The sequence below is a fragment of the Oncorhynchus mykiss genome, chromosome 17 (assembly GCF_013265735.2).
Source record: "Oncorhynchus mykiss isolate Arlee chromosome 17, USDA_OmykA_1.1, whole genome shotgun sequence".
NCBI classification, from domain to species: Eukaryota; Metazoa; Chordata; class Actinopteri; order Salmoniformes; family Salmonidae; genus Oncorhynchus; species Oncorhynchus mykiss.
In genome coordinates, this window is record NC_048581.1 from 50,335,564 (window position 1) to 50,351,770 (window position 16,207).

General features: G+C 43.3%; 1 protein-coding gene across 4 annotated transcripts; it reads right to left on the reverse strand.

Moving 5' to 3' along the window:
- Positions 1–1,047: 1,047 nt before the first annotated feature.
- Positions 1,048–10,576, reverse strand: fblim1 (filamin binding LIM protein 1). Of its 4 annotated transcripts, none has more exons than XM_021570318.2 (8): positions 6,035–6,428; positions 4,872–5,266; positions 4,518–4,675; positions 3,517–3,616; positions 3,083–3,252; positions 2,807–2,985; positions 2,513–2,633; positions 1,048–2,274 (listed from the first exon to the last, which is right to left on the reverse strand). In XM_021570318.2, exons 2-8 carry the CDS (start codon positions 5,260–5,262, stop codon positions 2,161–2,163), a joined length of 1,233 nt encoding a protein of 410 aa, XP_021425993.2. In that variant the 5' UTR covers positions 5,263–5,266; positions 6,035–6,428; the 3' UTR covers positions 1,048–2,160. The 4 variants fall into 4 exon arrangements, with proteins under 4 accessions (XP_021425993.2, XP_036804110.1, XP_021425994.2 ...); XM_036948215.1 differs by lacking the exon at positions 6,035–6,428 and adding an exon at positions 10,166–10,576 and having other exon boundaries at positions 1,051–2,274; XM_021570319.2 differs by lacking the exon at positions 6,035–6,428 and adding an exon at positions 6,461–6,557 and having other exon boundaries at positions 1,051–2,274.
- Positions 10,577–16,207: the final 5,631 nt, after the last annotated feature.

Here is a 16,207-nt window from a genome sequence, read left to right on the forward strand (position 1 = left end):
TTTGTGATGAATGAGCCATTTGATTCAATAAATGATGGAGCTGTTTGCATTTTTGCCAAAAATTGTATTTAAAGAGCTCCAAAGCTTATCGTTCTTTACATAATTTCTTTGTTTCATAGTATAATTTATTCTTCTTTTTATTCAGTTTAATTACATGATTTCTCAATTTGCAGTGTGTTTGCCAATTGGTTGTGCAGCCAGACTTATTTGCCATTCCTTTTGCCTCTTCCCTCTAAACCATAACATTTTTCAATGCCTCATCAATTCACAGTGCTTTAACAATTTGTAGTTCTTTTTTTAACTGGTGCATGCTTATTAGTAACTGGAATAAGCAATTTCATAAATGTGTCAATTGCAGTCTGGTTGTTCCTCATTACGCACCACAGACAAACATTATTTACACCATCAACATGGGAATCACTACAAAACTTATTGTATGACCTCTTATACACTTCGCATTATCAAACACATCTATGCAGCCTCTGAGGTTTTAATGAATCGAGAAGCCATTCGGTTAGTATGTTGCTCAAGGTGATCCGTGATTCTCCCAAAATGGCTTATTCCAAGGCAACCCTGTGCTGAGAAGGCATGGCACACTTTGCCTGCATGTATTATGTACGTGCATTGACAGGACACACGTAATTCTTCCTAAATCAAAGAGCCTATTTGTATCATGGCTTTGTTGAGTATTCTGTTCTAAAGGGTGTCGATTGTGCAAGTCATTGGCCACAGCATCTTGGTAGGCCAAACTCATTTGTGAAGGTTTTAATGGCACGTCGACTGTGCTCTGAAATTGCATAACACCATGTCCACCCCCATCATGGTTTATTAGAACTGTACAGCCTCTGGTTTAATTCCTCTTGCATAGGTCATTTTCCTTGTATATATCCTATAACTAATATGTTTCTTTACTTAGTTAATGTTCACTGTGTTCCTTGAGTAAATTATGCATGCAAGCCATACATAGAACATGCCTGTCTCAAAAAAGATTGACAACGTGGAGAGAGCAAGGGAAGCAACAAAAAATAAATAAAATGAAGCACAATACTATATAATATATTAGTTTATTTTCTCATATGAAAGGATATATTGAGAATGAACATACAGCACTGAGCACTACATAATATTCAAAGAATGCATACGACAAAATACTTGAAAATGTATGTTGAATAAATATCTTTGGTGCATTTACTAGTGTGGGTAAACATTTTTAAAAAAAGAGTGCAAAAGTATCAATTATGAAAGAAGTATAGGAGGCAATTGATAAACATGTCTTGCTACGTAAACAATAATTGCAAATCATTTCTAAATGCTGTGTGATGAAGAAAGTTTGTTACATTCGAAGTCCAACGACTTATTCCCATGATGCAGAACTAGGAAGGCTCGTCTTCTTTCCCAGTTTCATCGATATTTCTCCTTTACAATCCAATCAGGACCTACTCCGTTGACTTTCAGCCTGTCTCTCCATATGCTACATTGCACAGTTGGAGCGTCCCACCCTGGTTCCTGGGCCCGTATTCATAAAGGGTCTCAGAGCAGGAATGCTGATCTAGGATCAGGTCTGCCCTTTCCATTCAATCTTATTCATTACGATCTAAAAGGCAAAACTGATTCTAGACCGTGGCTGCTTTTCTGAGACGCTTTATGAATACGGGCAGAGTTTAGTAATTTCTAAATGTAATTCGTTTGGTTACAGTTACTAGTTAGTTACCTGTCCAAAATTGCAATCAGTAACATAACTTTTGGATTACCCAAACTCAGTAATGTAATCATATTACTTTTAGATTACTTTCCCCTTAAGAGGCATTAAAGGAGACAAAAAGGATCCATCAAACATTTGATGTGTCATCATAGTGGTCTCTGACTTGTGTTCAGACTCGCTCAGGTGGAGCGACTTAAAATGTACACCTTTTTCCAACGCTGAATTAAATGTCATTGAGAAAACAAAAAGGTGTCATCACTTCGCAAACATTCTTCCTAAATTTAAAAGTAATCCAAGAGGGTACATTTTCAAAAGTATCTGTAATGTGATTACATTACATGTAATGGGATTCCATTGCTGGTAACGTACCTGGTTAAAGGTTACATTTTTTTGTAATCAGATACATGTAATCAGTTACTCCCAAACCCTGAATACGGGCCCTGGTTCTGAGTTCAGTATTAGAGCTGGGCAGACTGAACCATGGTCAGGTGACAAGACTTACACAGCACCCTCTCATCCAGTGGATGGCAGCCATGGTCGTTTGGCTCTGGGGAGAGCTGGGTACTGCAGATCTGAACACAGGGTGTATAAAAGGGAAAAGGTTGTGAGATGCAGATGCCACAGCCAAAGTTTCCTCTGGGAAAAATTAAGTTATTCTATTCTAACATTATTCTATTCTTGCTGTACTGAACTGATTGTGAAGAAACCAATCCCCAGTAATTATTCAGCTGATTGAGATCGGCATGCAAATGTAGCGAACACATATCACACTAACATATAAAGAGCCTTTCTCTTGTTCGTGTCCTGTACCTCACAGCGATAGCAGTCCTCGTGGAAGGAGCGTCCCAGGCACTCCACGGTGAAGCTGTCCGTGCCATCCTCTCTTGGAATGATCAGCTGCTGGCAGGCACTACACTGGGGAGCGTATTTCCTTCAACAAACAAATCAGACAAGAGGACCTCATTTCATTATTATGTATTCATGATGAATTATTTTCAATTACAACATCAAGCCCATTTAGTAGCTCTCATCCTCAGGTAATCAGGATACACGAGTGTGTCGGGAACAGAAGACGGAGATTTGTGTCGTAATGCGTTTGTTTACCTGTAGTAATCCTGGAGGCAATACACTTCCCCAACCTCTCCCTGAGCGAATCTCTGCTCTCCAATTGGTTGGCTGCACGTCGCACAGATAAAGCAAGGTGGGTGGTAAGCTCTTTCCAGTGCACGGATAACATGGTCTTTGATAACTTCACCACATGCCCAGCAAAGTTCCAAACTGGCCTGCAGGAAAGAGAGTAGTTTATCATCATCATCTTCATCCTCATCTTAAGTCAATCTCTACAACATGTACTGTTCCTCCCCAGGAGGTTGTTTATACCTGGTAACAGTCCTCACAGAGTGGTATTCCTGCCTTATTGTAGTACAGTTTACCAGCCAAAGGGATATGGCACTGTCTGCACTGGAAGCAACTGGCGTGGTATGTCCTGTTCAGAGCCTCTATGGCAGTTTCACTCAGAGCCACAGGCTTACGGCAGAAGCCACACACCTCTACGAAGCACACATTCACATATCAAGCAGGGTAAAATTACACATTGAGTCTTGAGGGTGCGTAATGTCGAAATCTCTCACAATTGTGTGTGTGTGTGTGTGTGTGTGTGTGTGTGGGGAGGATTATTTGATATTTCAATTGTTATGTGGTGTCCTTGATTTGTTATGGGGTTAATTCGAGCCCTGACATCTTAACGGTGAATTGTGAAAAGTTACATACCCGGGTGACATTTCTATAAGGTCACAGACACAGTTTCACCTTACCCTTGCTCTCCACCATCTGTAGCTGCTCCTGGGATGGTTCCTTCTGCTCCCCCCCACTAGATGGTGTTCTTTGCTCTGGCGGTCTATTCACTGCAAAGTTCTGTGGGTAAAAAAAAAGGGAGATTAAGTCAAAGATTCTTCACTTGCGTGACTAATCATTTTGTTTGGCACACAGACACGCTATTCTTCAGCCTTCCTCAACAGTGCCATTTTAAAGTAAAGTCAATACACTATTTTCTCGGTCTCAAAATCTGAGCATTTTGTAGGTTTTTTTTGTCCAAACTTTCTGTATCGAGAGGGATTCAGTTCATGGTTACGGAGAAAGGTCTCACACACACACAGTGTTCTTAGCAAAAATACATAAACTCTCCAGTGCCCCAGAGAAAGGGGAACAACACTCCATGTACCCAATAGTACTGCTCTCTCCATTCAGGCATCTTTATTGGTTTGTGCTGTTATTGTTTCGACTGAGAGTTGGAGAACAGAGAACAGAATAATGGGGTGACAGGGAGGGTAAAGTTTCCCTGAGAGGGATCAACAGTCCTGTTTCTGAATTTTAAAAAATTTGCGAAAGAAAATGTAGAAGTGCTTTAGAAGCGGGTGCTAATGTGTTTTTGTGCTGTGTCATCCACTGTATCCAAAAGACAGCTGTGTTTCCCCCCACTAATCTGTACTACAGATGCATCCTTGTTGTCTCCTCAACGGATGTCATATACACGTTAGAGTCTCTGCACACAGCGAATGGCACCTCTCAGTATCATGGCCTGCTAAGACATTATTGAACATTTCAACAGAATGGTCAAGAGATGAGGTCTCGTGAGAAATATATGGGGAACTGTTATGTAGTATTGTCAGAAGAAATCTAAACATGGAGGGCGTTGAACGGCAATAATATAGCCTGGCCCCACATCGGTTTGTACAGCCATACCAACTTCTACGGTCATCGTGCCAGGGCTAGCAACAACATGGCATGGGATGTAGAATACTAGGGTCAATCTTACCGGTTGTTCAGACACTGTTGGTCTGTCTGGATACATAGGTCGGAGGATGGGAGCAGTTGGCGTCTCCTGTACGGGTGGAGGAGGCAGGAGAGGTGCAAGATCCTCCGTCAGTTCAGCATCCACAGACACAGGAGGAAGGGGAGGTGGAGGAGGGAGCTCTGTGAGGAAAAGAGGTTCCAGTGTAGCAATAATAACACTGCATTCAGCATCACAACCCTGCCGGTCAACGTACTATTTAAAAATGTACTTTGTTATCATTCATAACAATCCTGTCACGTGTAAATTGTAATATCTAGATTTCTTCACAACAAAATTACAGCTTTTGTAATTAATGTATTGGCTGCTCCTCATTACCCTCAGGACCCTTGTATGCTGCGGTATCTGTCTGCTGCGTGTCTTCCAGACCCAGGGTGAGGTTAGGGGTCACTGGGCTGGGTGGAGGTTTGGGTTTTGAGGGTCTGGCCAGGGAAGGTGTGGAGCTCTGGTCCCCATTCTGTGCACTGCCCTGGGACTCAGACGGAGTCCTCTCTTGCCTATGTATGGAACCATGCTGCGTGTCACCGACACTGGGCTTACGGGTGCTGCTGTCCTCTGGGCTAACCCGCATGGCTGCATGTGGCATGTCATTGGCGGTGGCGCTGTGTGTGCGCGTGTGTTGGTGCTGAGTGACGGTGGCTCTGTAAGGGGACGTCAGCGTGATGAAGACGGAGGAAACCATCCTCTTCTGCGGAGCAGCCGACGCCATGATGCTGAAACACAGAATGCAACGCACAACATAACGTCCCACCGTAACTAGCACGTGTGAGGGACAAGCTAGGCATACCGTCGAGACTATTGAACACACTGAGGCCCGATGGTGCTAAATTCCGGTGGGAGGTGTCTTTTGAATGCCTAGTCATCTCTGCTGTTTCAACACTCACCCATACATGAACGTACAGAACGTATGGCTGATCTGTCAGGGCACAGAATGTTTAGCCCACCAAAGAAAGAAAGAACTTCGCATTGTCACCTCTTGAACTTCCGTTTCATCAAGGTGTGGCGGTGTACACGCTCTGTCAACTGTGCCAAAATAACTTTTTACACCAGCTGACATAACCTGTAACATTTAAACACCACATACCTGCTTCACTCCCTCATGCAGTATAGTACATGTACACAAACATTTCTAAAATATTCATACATACAGTGTGCTGAACTCATGCATGAAAAACCTACCTGAACAGTCAAAAATACACACTCACATGACTACACACACACACACACACACACACACACACACACACACACACACTACACACACACACTACACACACACACACTACACACACACACTACACACACACACACACACACACACACACACACACACACACACACACACACAAAGCCTCACATCCTCTCTGCGGCCTAACTACTTTGAAATGAGACTCCTAATAATGGCCTAAGTGTAACAGTGAAAAACTAAAACCTCATTCCTCTCCGTATCAAATCCGATCTTCTACTGTGCCGTTACGTACCTGAGTGAAAAATGTGGGCGTCAGCTCTGTATTCTGTCTTTCCCTCTCTGCGTCTCGGCACTCCCGGTCTGCTCCTCTATTGTTACTCCTAAACCGCCACTGAGAGGGCGAGCTCTGGCAGAAAGGACAGCTATCTACAGAAAGTCACTCCTTTTCCTCCTGCACCTCCCTCTCTCTCTCCCCCTCCTCCTTCCTTTCCCGCTGAATGACAACAACGCTTTCCCAACCGTAAAAGGTGAACAGTTAATCACCAACAAAGTGCAGTAAAAAGCATGACACATTCAGACAAGCAGTCTGGCGCACAGGCACACTCACACACGTCGGTAATGCGCACAGCACGTACAGTATCACAGAGTACATGCTGGCCTCCCTCTTTTTTCCTCCCTCTTTATCTTTCGAAATCCAACAGGATGTGACTGTACCTGCCTTTTCCAGCTGCCCTCTTTCTGTAGCTCTCCTCTGCCCACTCTCTCCTTCTCCGCTTTCCCTCATTGTTCTGTCGGTTTTATTTTCCCTACCTCCCTCATTGAGTCTGCCCCCCCCTCATTTTTCTCTTCCCATCCCCCGCTCAGTTCTATCACTCACTCTTGCTCTCTCGTTTAGCCTCGACTAACTATTGGTCTCAAATGCAGTGCTGTAAATCAACAAAAACGCATGACCTTTTCCCCAATACTGAATGCTGAGGGCTAAAGAAAGTACAAGTCTACTTCTCACTAAAGTTCGATTCAAACCCCTTCCTCAATCAGTGTCTGGACTAATAGCAGCAGTAAATGAACAAACACATTACAGTGCAACGAATCATCGCAAAAATGAAACGGTACAGACGGAGAGAAAGAGAGAGATTACAGGATGTCTGAGAGTTAGAAATCAGCTCTGTTATGGTATGAGCTCTCCTCTCCTGAGTCGGACTTTATCAGCTCTATCAGCAAATGTTTTGCCGTTGAGTGGAGCGTAACCTTGTGGAGCATGCACCCTCATTCCAGCCAGAGAGAAGCTTGTGCAAGAGAAGGGGGAGGCTGAACGTTGAAAGATTCAGAAAAGATAGGGGGCTTGATAATGGAAGGGTGAAAAGGAGAAAGGCACAGGCCCAGTGCAGAACTGTGTAAGAGATGATGTGAGAGAGAAATGAGAGAACGGAGTGAGAGAGGTTAAACTGAGAGAAGTGGCTTAAGAGAGAAGGGGAGCTGCTAGAGGGGGAGCTGGGTCAGGGGGTCTGTGTTGTTCCAGTGTCTGAAGAATGGAATGCTGCCGCTGCGGTGATGTCACAGCTGCAAGAGGGAGCATGCTCAGTGATGACATCAGCCTCTAAAATCTAGGCCCCTCCCCCACAGCCCCCCCCTTCTTCTTCAAGAACCCAGAAACCCAGATGCAGAAAAGGGGGAAGCTGACAACGCAACTTATATGATTGGGTAAGGGGAGATGGCCATTGTAGGAAAACAGCCCATATTGTTACATCTCTATGAAATAAATGGCTTTTTAGTTGATTCAGTAGAACCCCTTCTACTGAATAAACAAGGCCCTTCCTGTGGCCTATATCTAATACCCGGTTTCAACTCTAATCTGCTTCCATCTGCAACTATTTAAAACCCTAGCCATAGCCCTGGCATCATAAACCAAACACGGTCTCATTTCTCTCTTTCAGGTTAGTCGATAAAGCAAGAAGCATGTCTGTACTTCCTGTTTGACTGCAAGTGGCCCTAGACAAGAGTGTCTGCTAAATGACTAAAATGTAAATGTCCTAGAGTTGTGCAACTGGGTGTGTTGATGACAGGTTTTTAAAAGGACAAGGTACACCCAGTGCAGGCAACAGTTACCACACACACACCTCTCCCTCTGCTCTTCGACTCAACTTCTATCTTCTACGTCTCCTTTTAATCACCCCCCCCCCCCCCCCCCCCCATTTTACCGTCCACTGAACTGCTAACTCTGTATTCACCCGCCTTCTCTCACTGTATTGCCACGCTTCCTAAATAATAGAAATGATCACCATAGGTGGGCCTGCAAACAGACAATACACACACACACACCTGTTCTATTTTGAATGGTCTGGACATCTGGTAAAGCTAAATAGCATACAATACCTAGCTACGCCACAAATCTACTGCAACGTTATATAATAATATAAGTCACGTAGCCAGGGAACAAACTGTATATCTGTGGCTCTAGCAACCACACCCTTGTCACTATGGTAATAGACTGGTTAATAATTCAAGAGAAGATAAGAGTAAACAAACATCAGTCCCCTTGTGTAAGCAGGGTTAGGCCTCCCTTCACAGGTCCAAACGAGGTTATAAAACAGCAAACATTCATGTTGATATGATTTATGACGGAAACGGTGTGTACGTGACAAGATCATTTATTTTTGAACCTTTAACTAGGCAAGTCTGTTAAGAAACCATTCTTATTTACAATGATGGCCTACCCCAGCAAAACGACACTGGGCCAATTGTGCGCCGCCCTAAGGGACTCCCAATCACAGCCGTTTGTGATACAGCCTGGAATCGAACCAGGGTGTCTGTAGTGACGCTTCTGGCACTGAGATGCAGTGCTTTAGACCGCTGCGCCACATCAAAGCTTAACATGTCTATGTAAATGGGGACAGTATTGGATTTCAACAGTATCACTGAGTGAGACAGGCCGGTAGATGGCTGTATTTGAGGCAAAAGTTTTTTGTTTGAGGTAGAGTTAAACAGTGACTGGTCTGTGTTGTGGTATTCTGCAGCCTGATAGTCTTTCTGTGTGTCGCTGTCTGATGACAGGCTTCTGGAATGCCGGACAGATCTGCTTGTGAATGTCTTCTGCTCCTTCCTAAAGAACAATAGAAGCTGTCATGAGGGAAGTGAACACTATTATTGTGCAATCACAACAGTCAGTGCCATAAAATATGTTAAACTGACATCATTTGATGTTGTACAGGAAAAACCTTTCCCCTGTTTTAGAAGTATTACATGTTCTCCTTAGTCCCTAAACATCCTCGCTCTGTGAGAGAAGCAGAAATGAAAGAGAACTTAACTGATGCCAACTATACTAGATTATTGATGCATTCATTCTTTTGATTTCTGACATTTTTCTTGTGAGCACCGTATTTATACAGCAGACTGTATTTAGTCTTCTGGGACAAAGTTGAGAGACGAGAAGCTGCATGTATAGACAAACACTGAACAAAAATATAAAATGCAACATGTAAAGTGTTGGTCCCATGCTTCATGCGCTGAAATAAACGACGCCAGACATTTTCCATACGCACAAAAATATTTCTCAAAAATGTTGTGCACAAATATGTTTACATCCCTGTTAGTGAGCATTTCTCCTTTCCCAAGATAATCCATCCACCTGACACGTGTGACATATCAATAAGCTGATTAAACAGCATGGTCTTTACACAGGTGCACCTTGTGCTGGGGGCACTCAGAAATGTTGTCAACAATGCCACAGATGTCTCAAGTTGAGGGAGCGTGCAGTTGGCATGCTGACTGCAGGAATATCCACCAGAACTTTTGCCAAAAAACTTTTGTTAATTTCTCTACCATAAGCTGCCTCCAATGTTGTTTTAGAGAATTTGTCAGTATGTCAAACCGGCCTCAATCGCAGACCATGTGTATGGCGTCGTGTGGGCGAGCGGTTCGCTGATGTCAATGTTGTGAACAGTTCCCCATGGTGGCGGGGGGCTTGTGGTATTGGCAGGCATAAGATACGGACAACAAACACAATTGCATTTTTTTCAATGGCAATTTGAATGCATAAAAATACTGTGACATGATCCTAAGGTATCTGTGACCAACAGATCCATATCTGTATTCCCAGTCATGTGAAATCCATAGATTAGGGCCTAATTTATTCATTTTAAATTAACTGATTTCCTCATGAACTGTAGCTAAGTAAAATCAATGAAATAGTTGCATGTTGTGTTTATATTTTTGGTCAGTATAATTAGACAAGTTGACTAACAAATAGCCGACCCAATGTCAGAAATTATAAGCATAAAAATAGCTAAGCTTAAAACTATAGTTTTCACACAGCCCTATGAAGAAATGTGTTGCCGTCCCTGCAGAGAGAGGGTGAAAAACAAACTGAAAGACCAACAGAGCAACAGAGAGAGCTAGATGTGTTCAAGCTGTGGGTCACACTGACCTGGGGCAGAACTTGGGGAGTACCTGGGAGGGCAGCAGGCAGACAGCCTCCCCCCAGGAAGGTGACGAGGATGAGGAGCATGTCAGTCCAGCGGCCTACCGTCAGCATGAGCACCAGCAGGGTCCCCATACACAGGGCCACCGTGTGCAGTAGGGCCTCACTACCTGGGCAGCCATACTGCTCCTCTGTGGAGGACAATAGAGAAGTTAAATTAACAAACGTGATTCTACTAGGGTCATGTTCAGTAGTGTTCACTGGAGCAAAACATTGACTGAAAATGAAAATCTATGTTCTTATTGGCCAAATTGAGGTCATACCTCCTGTCATTTCACTCAGTTTTTAAATGTTTTCTCCCGACTGAACAAGACCCTGATCTTTACGTTTCTAAGAGGCGATTCTATTTGTGGTGCTACTGCTCTCAGTTGACTGATTTAACTCATTCTTTGATTGAATGGTAATCAAGTTCTGATTGATCCATCCCCTTGGACACAGACCACCAACAGGGTGTAGCACATGTTAAGCGACATCCAGAACTTCAGAGACTCCCCTCTGACTGGACGTGGTGGTGCACTGTGGTGAGACCGGGCCGAAGGCCAGGACCACGGCTCTCCACAGCAAGGAGAGCGGACGGAGGTCAGGAGGGTGACGCAGAACGAAAAGTAGCATTCAAAGCTGTGACGGGTGTAGAGCCTAGAGACATGGCTCCAGAGAAGTTGGCAGTGACCCGCCAGCAGCCAACGGAGGCCAGGAGGCTGAGACAGCAGTGTAGAGCCCCCTCTTGGAGAAAGGGGAGACTGCAGCCCAGAGCACAGCCCAGGGAGAACCAACACTGGACCAGCATCAGCCGGGTGCTGCCTGGGAGGACATCCTGGAGACAGAGGGATACAGTAACGAATGGATTAAGGAATAAATGGAAGAATGAAGGACACCCAACACAACACTAAAATAACACTAGGAACCAAAAAAAACATGCTGTGCTGATGACAAAACTCCCGCTGTGTGTGCAGGGGATAACTAGAGCAATATATTGGAAGATAATTCCTCCGATATTCAATAAATAGGATGAAAGGGAATCTCGTGCTTATCTGAACATGTGTGGCTTTCTCATGATGCATCACTGTCACAATGTAAGAAATCCTCATTGAAGTACATTTCTTGGACAATTGCTCTTTTGGGTGGCAATGTATGAAAATTCAGTATGGACAAATTACACAATTTCTCCACTGTAAAACAGTATACCAACAAGTTGTCCCCCCCCCCAAAAAAAAGGAATGGCAAGCAGTTTGCTGATGTCAACGTTGTGAACAGTGCCCCATGGTGGCAGTGGGGTTATGTTATGGGCAAACATAAGCTACAGACAACGAACACAATTGTGTTTTATTAATGGCAATTTGAATGCACAGAGATAATGTGTATTCATCACCTCATGTTGGTGAGTATGCAGGCCACGGAAGAACTGAACACGGAACAACATTCCACAGGCCACAATCAACAGCCTGATCAACTCTATGCGAAGGAGATGAGTCAACAGATGCATATCTGTATTCCCAGTCATGTGAAATCCATACATCAGGGCCTAAATTATTTATTTCAATTCACTGATTTCCTTATATAAACTGTAACTCAGTAAAATATTTTAAATTGTTGCATGTTGTGTTTATATATTTAGAGTGTGTGGACCGAGCAGACGTTTAACAAAAAAGCCACACAAGAAGCACAAAAAACATAGAGCAACTTGAAGCGCTCTGCTCCCAACTCCTCTCCTAATGTACCAAAACAAAAACAGTGGATTATTTCATCATACATATATTGAAGAAAGGCTGCCACTTAAGTACTGTGATCGGTTTGTTTTTCTTAAAACATTTAATTAAAGTATTGTGGCTGGTGTGGGTCTGCTTGGGGAGAGTCCACCAAGATGGGATGAGTGGGGGCCCCATGCACATTGTCTTGTTGGAAGACAAATCTCCGTCCCAGTCTCAGGTCTTTTGCAGACTCCATCAGGACTGATTGTTGTCCTATGGACAGAGTCTCCCACCTCAGCTGTAGATCTCTGCAGTTCATCCAGAGGGATCATGGGCCTCTTGGCTGCATCTCTGATCAGTCTTCTCCTTGTATGAGCTGAAAGTTTAGAGGGACGGCCAGGTCTTGGTAGATTTGCAGTGGTCTGATACTCCTTCCATTTCAATATTATCGCTTGCACAGTGCTCCTTGGGATGTTTAAAGCTTGGGAAATATTTTTGTATCCAAATCCGGCTTTAAACTTCTTCACAACAGTATCTCGGACCTGCCTGGCGTGTTCCTTGTTCTTCATGATGCTCTCTGCGCTTTTAACGGACCTCTGAGACTATCACAGTGCAGGTGCATTTATACGGAGACTTGATTACACACAGGTGGATTGTATTTATCATCATTAGTCATTTAGGTCAACATTGGATCATTCAGAGATCCTCACTGAACTTCTGGAGAGAGTTTGCTGCACTGAAAGTAAAGGGGCTGAATAATTTTGCACGCCCAATTTTTCAGTTTTTGATTTGTTAAAAAAGTTTGAAATATCCAATAAATGTCGTTCCACTTCATGATTGTGTCCCACTTGTTGTTGATTCTTCACAAAAAAATACAGTTTTATATCTTTATGTTTGAAGCCTGAAATGTGGCAAAAGGTCGCAAAGTTCAAGGGGGCCGAATACTTTCGCAATGCACTGTATACCAACTAGACCTGAGGAACACACATGCTCACAAGTTACTGTCCTCTTCACCATAATCAATAAAGTTCCTCACCATTATTGTATCAATACCACCATAATTTAATGACTTTGATATCAAGCAATTAAAGCAATATTTTTTTTGTGGCTAAGGTTAGCTAGGTGGCTAACACTAATGTGATAGGTTCTTGGACCATGATAGCTCCGTCGATGTGAATGGGGGCGTGCTCTGCCCTCCTTTTCCTGTAATCCACGATCAGCTCCTTTGTCTTACTGACGTTGAGGGAGAGGTTGTTGTCCTGACACCATATTGCCAGGTCTCTGACCTTCTCCCTATAGACTGTTTCATCGTCGTCAATAATCAGGCATACTACCGTCGTGTTGTCGGCACACTTAATAATGGTGTTGGAGTCGTGTGTGGCCATGCAATCCTTGGTGAACAGGGAGTACAGGAGGGGACTAAGCATGCACCCCTGAGGGGCCCCCGTGTGGAGGGTCAGCGTAATGGATGTGTTGTTGCCTTCCCTCAACACCTGGGGCGGCCCGACAGGATGTCCAGGATCGAGTTGCAGAGGGAAGTGTTTAATCCCAGAGTCCTTTTTTTGTGCAAACGTTCTTACTTTTTAACTCTGCATTGTTGGGAAAGGGCTCATAAGTAAGCATTTCATGGTAAAGAATGGCATTCTATTTGTTTGTCTACCACAAACTGACATGCACAGCTTGTGCAGTATCCAGTTTGAGGGAGACTTTTTCCTGTTTTTTTCTGACTCACACTATCACCACAAGTATTTGTTTATTATCTCATGCTAGAAATTTCTATCCCAAAATGTAGAGTGATATTGTCATTGATTAAATAGGCAGTGAGAAGACCAGGTAGGGTGAATTAATATCCTTTCCTATTCAACACGACACCCTTCTGATAATTGTCATGTTGCCTTCATTTTCACCGTATTGATCACTTGTGTGTCCTCTCCATGTTGGCGTTTCAATGGTCGTATGATAGTGGTCTGACAATGTGTGTCCCCGTCTGTCTAAGTTGGCCTATGCGTTAAATGATCAAAAAGGGTTGCAAATAAATAACTGTTATAGATAGGCTTAACTATTCAACAATTATCAAAATCACCGTACCTAAATATAGAGATGATTGCTTGAAATTGCATCAAGGGAATCTGACTGATTTCATTGGAGTGTAATGCTTTTCAGAAATGAATGATCAGAAATTAGGCTGGGCTACTCACCTGTGCCTTCAATGGGGTCTGTAACAATTTTAAAAAGTAGAACGATCTAGAATAGCAATTCAAAAGGCTTAATACAACAATTATACATATATACTTCAGTTAGTTCAAGTTATTTTTCATTTCTCTCATCGAATCTTAAGTCACACATAAGTCAAGGCATTTTTATTTTCACACATTGCATGGAAAAGACACACATATCAGTAAAACTGTAGGCTCAATGTTATCCAGGTCACTAACCCAGACTAAAGAACACATATTACATGGACTTGGTGATCTGACCAAACTTAATCTTGTTTCATCAAGAATGGGCCTTCTTGTGCACAGTTTGACTTTTGACCTTTAGGCTTAGTCATGGAGTGAGCCTCATCTTACATATCAACCTTCAACATCATTGTCCAACAATGTCTATAAAATCAAGCTGCGATAGATCAATTTTTTCAAGTCAAGTAAAATACACTGAATGTACAAAACATTAGGAACATTTCATGCTTTTTCCATGACATAGACTGACCAGGTGAATCTAGGGGAAAGCAACGATCCCTTTTTGATGTTACTTGTTAAATCAATTTCAATCCGTCTAGATGAAGGGGAGGAGACAGGTTAATAAAGAAGGATTTTTAAGCCTTGAGACAAGTGAGACATGGATTGTGCATGTACAGTGGCTTGCGAAAGTATTCACACCCCTTGGCATTTTTCCTATTTTGTTGCCTTACAACCTGGAATTAAAATAGATTTTTGTGGGGTTTGTATCATTTGATTTACACAACATGCCTACCACTTTGAAGATGCAAAATATTTTTGTATTGTGAACAATCAAGAAATAAGACAAAAAAAATTGAAAACTTGAGCGTGCATAACTATTCACCCCCTTAAAGTCAATACTTTGAAGAGCCACCTTTTGCAGCAATTACAGCTGCAAGTCTCTTGGGGTATGTCTCTATAAGCTTTGCACATCTAGCCACTGGGATTTTTGTCCATTCTTCAAGACAAAACTGCTCCAGCTCCAAGTTGGTGTCACAAGTTGTGATTGTCTCCACCCCCTCCAGGTGTCGCTTATTTTCCCTGGTGCATTTATCCGTGTGTTTCCTGTTTCTCTGTGCCAGTTTGTCTTGTATGTTCAAGTCAAACAGCATGTTTTTCCCTTGCGCCTGCTTTTCCATTATCTTTTACTCGTCCTCCCGGTTTTGACCTTTGCCTGTTTTTCTGGACTCCATTCCTGCCTGCCTGACCAGTCTGCCTGCCCTGACCTCAAGCCTGCCTGCCATTCTGTACCTCAGGAACTCTGAACTGGTTTTGACCTTTTGCCTATCCATGACCATTCTCTTGCTTAGCCCTTTTGGATTGTTAATAAACAGCTTGGAATCTAACCATCTGCCTCCTGTGTCTGCATTTGGGTCTCGCCTTGTGCCCTTATAGTTGGATGGGTTCCGCTGGTGTACAGCAATCTTTAAGTCATACCACAGATTCTGAATTGGATTGAGGCCTGGGCTTTGACTAGGCCATTACAAGACATTGAAATGTTTCCCCTTAAACCACTCGAGTGTTGCTTTAACAGTATGCTTATGGTCATTGTTCTGCTGGAAGGTGAACCTCCGTCCCAGTCTCAAATCTCTGGAAGACAAACAGGTTTCCCTCAAGAATTTTCCTGTATTTAGCGCCATCCATCATTCCTTCAATTCTGACCAGTTTCCCAGTCCCTGCCAATGAAAAACATCCCCACAGCATGATGCTGCCACCACCATGCTTCACTGTGGGGATGGTGTTCCCGGTGTGATGAGATGTGTTGAGTTTGTGCCAGACATAGCGTTTTCCTTGATGGCCAAAAAGCTAAATTTGAGTCTCATCTGACCAGAGAACCTTCTTCCATACGTTTGGGGAGTCTCCCACATGCCTTTTGGCGAACACCAAACGTGTTTACTTATTTTTTCTAGTCCAGCTCTGTGGAGTGCACGGCTTAAAGTGGTCCTATGGACAGATACTCCAATCTCCGCTGTGGAGCTTTGTAGATCCTTCAAGTTTATCTTTGGTCTCTTTGTTGCCTCTCTGATTAATGCCCTCCTTGCCTGGTCCATGAGTTTTGGTGGGCGGTCCTCTCTTGGCAG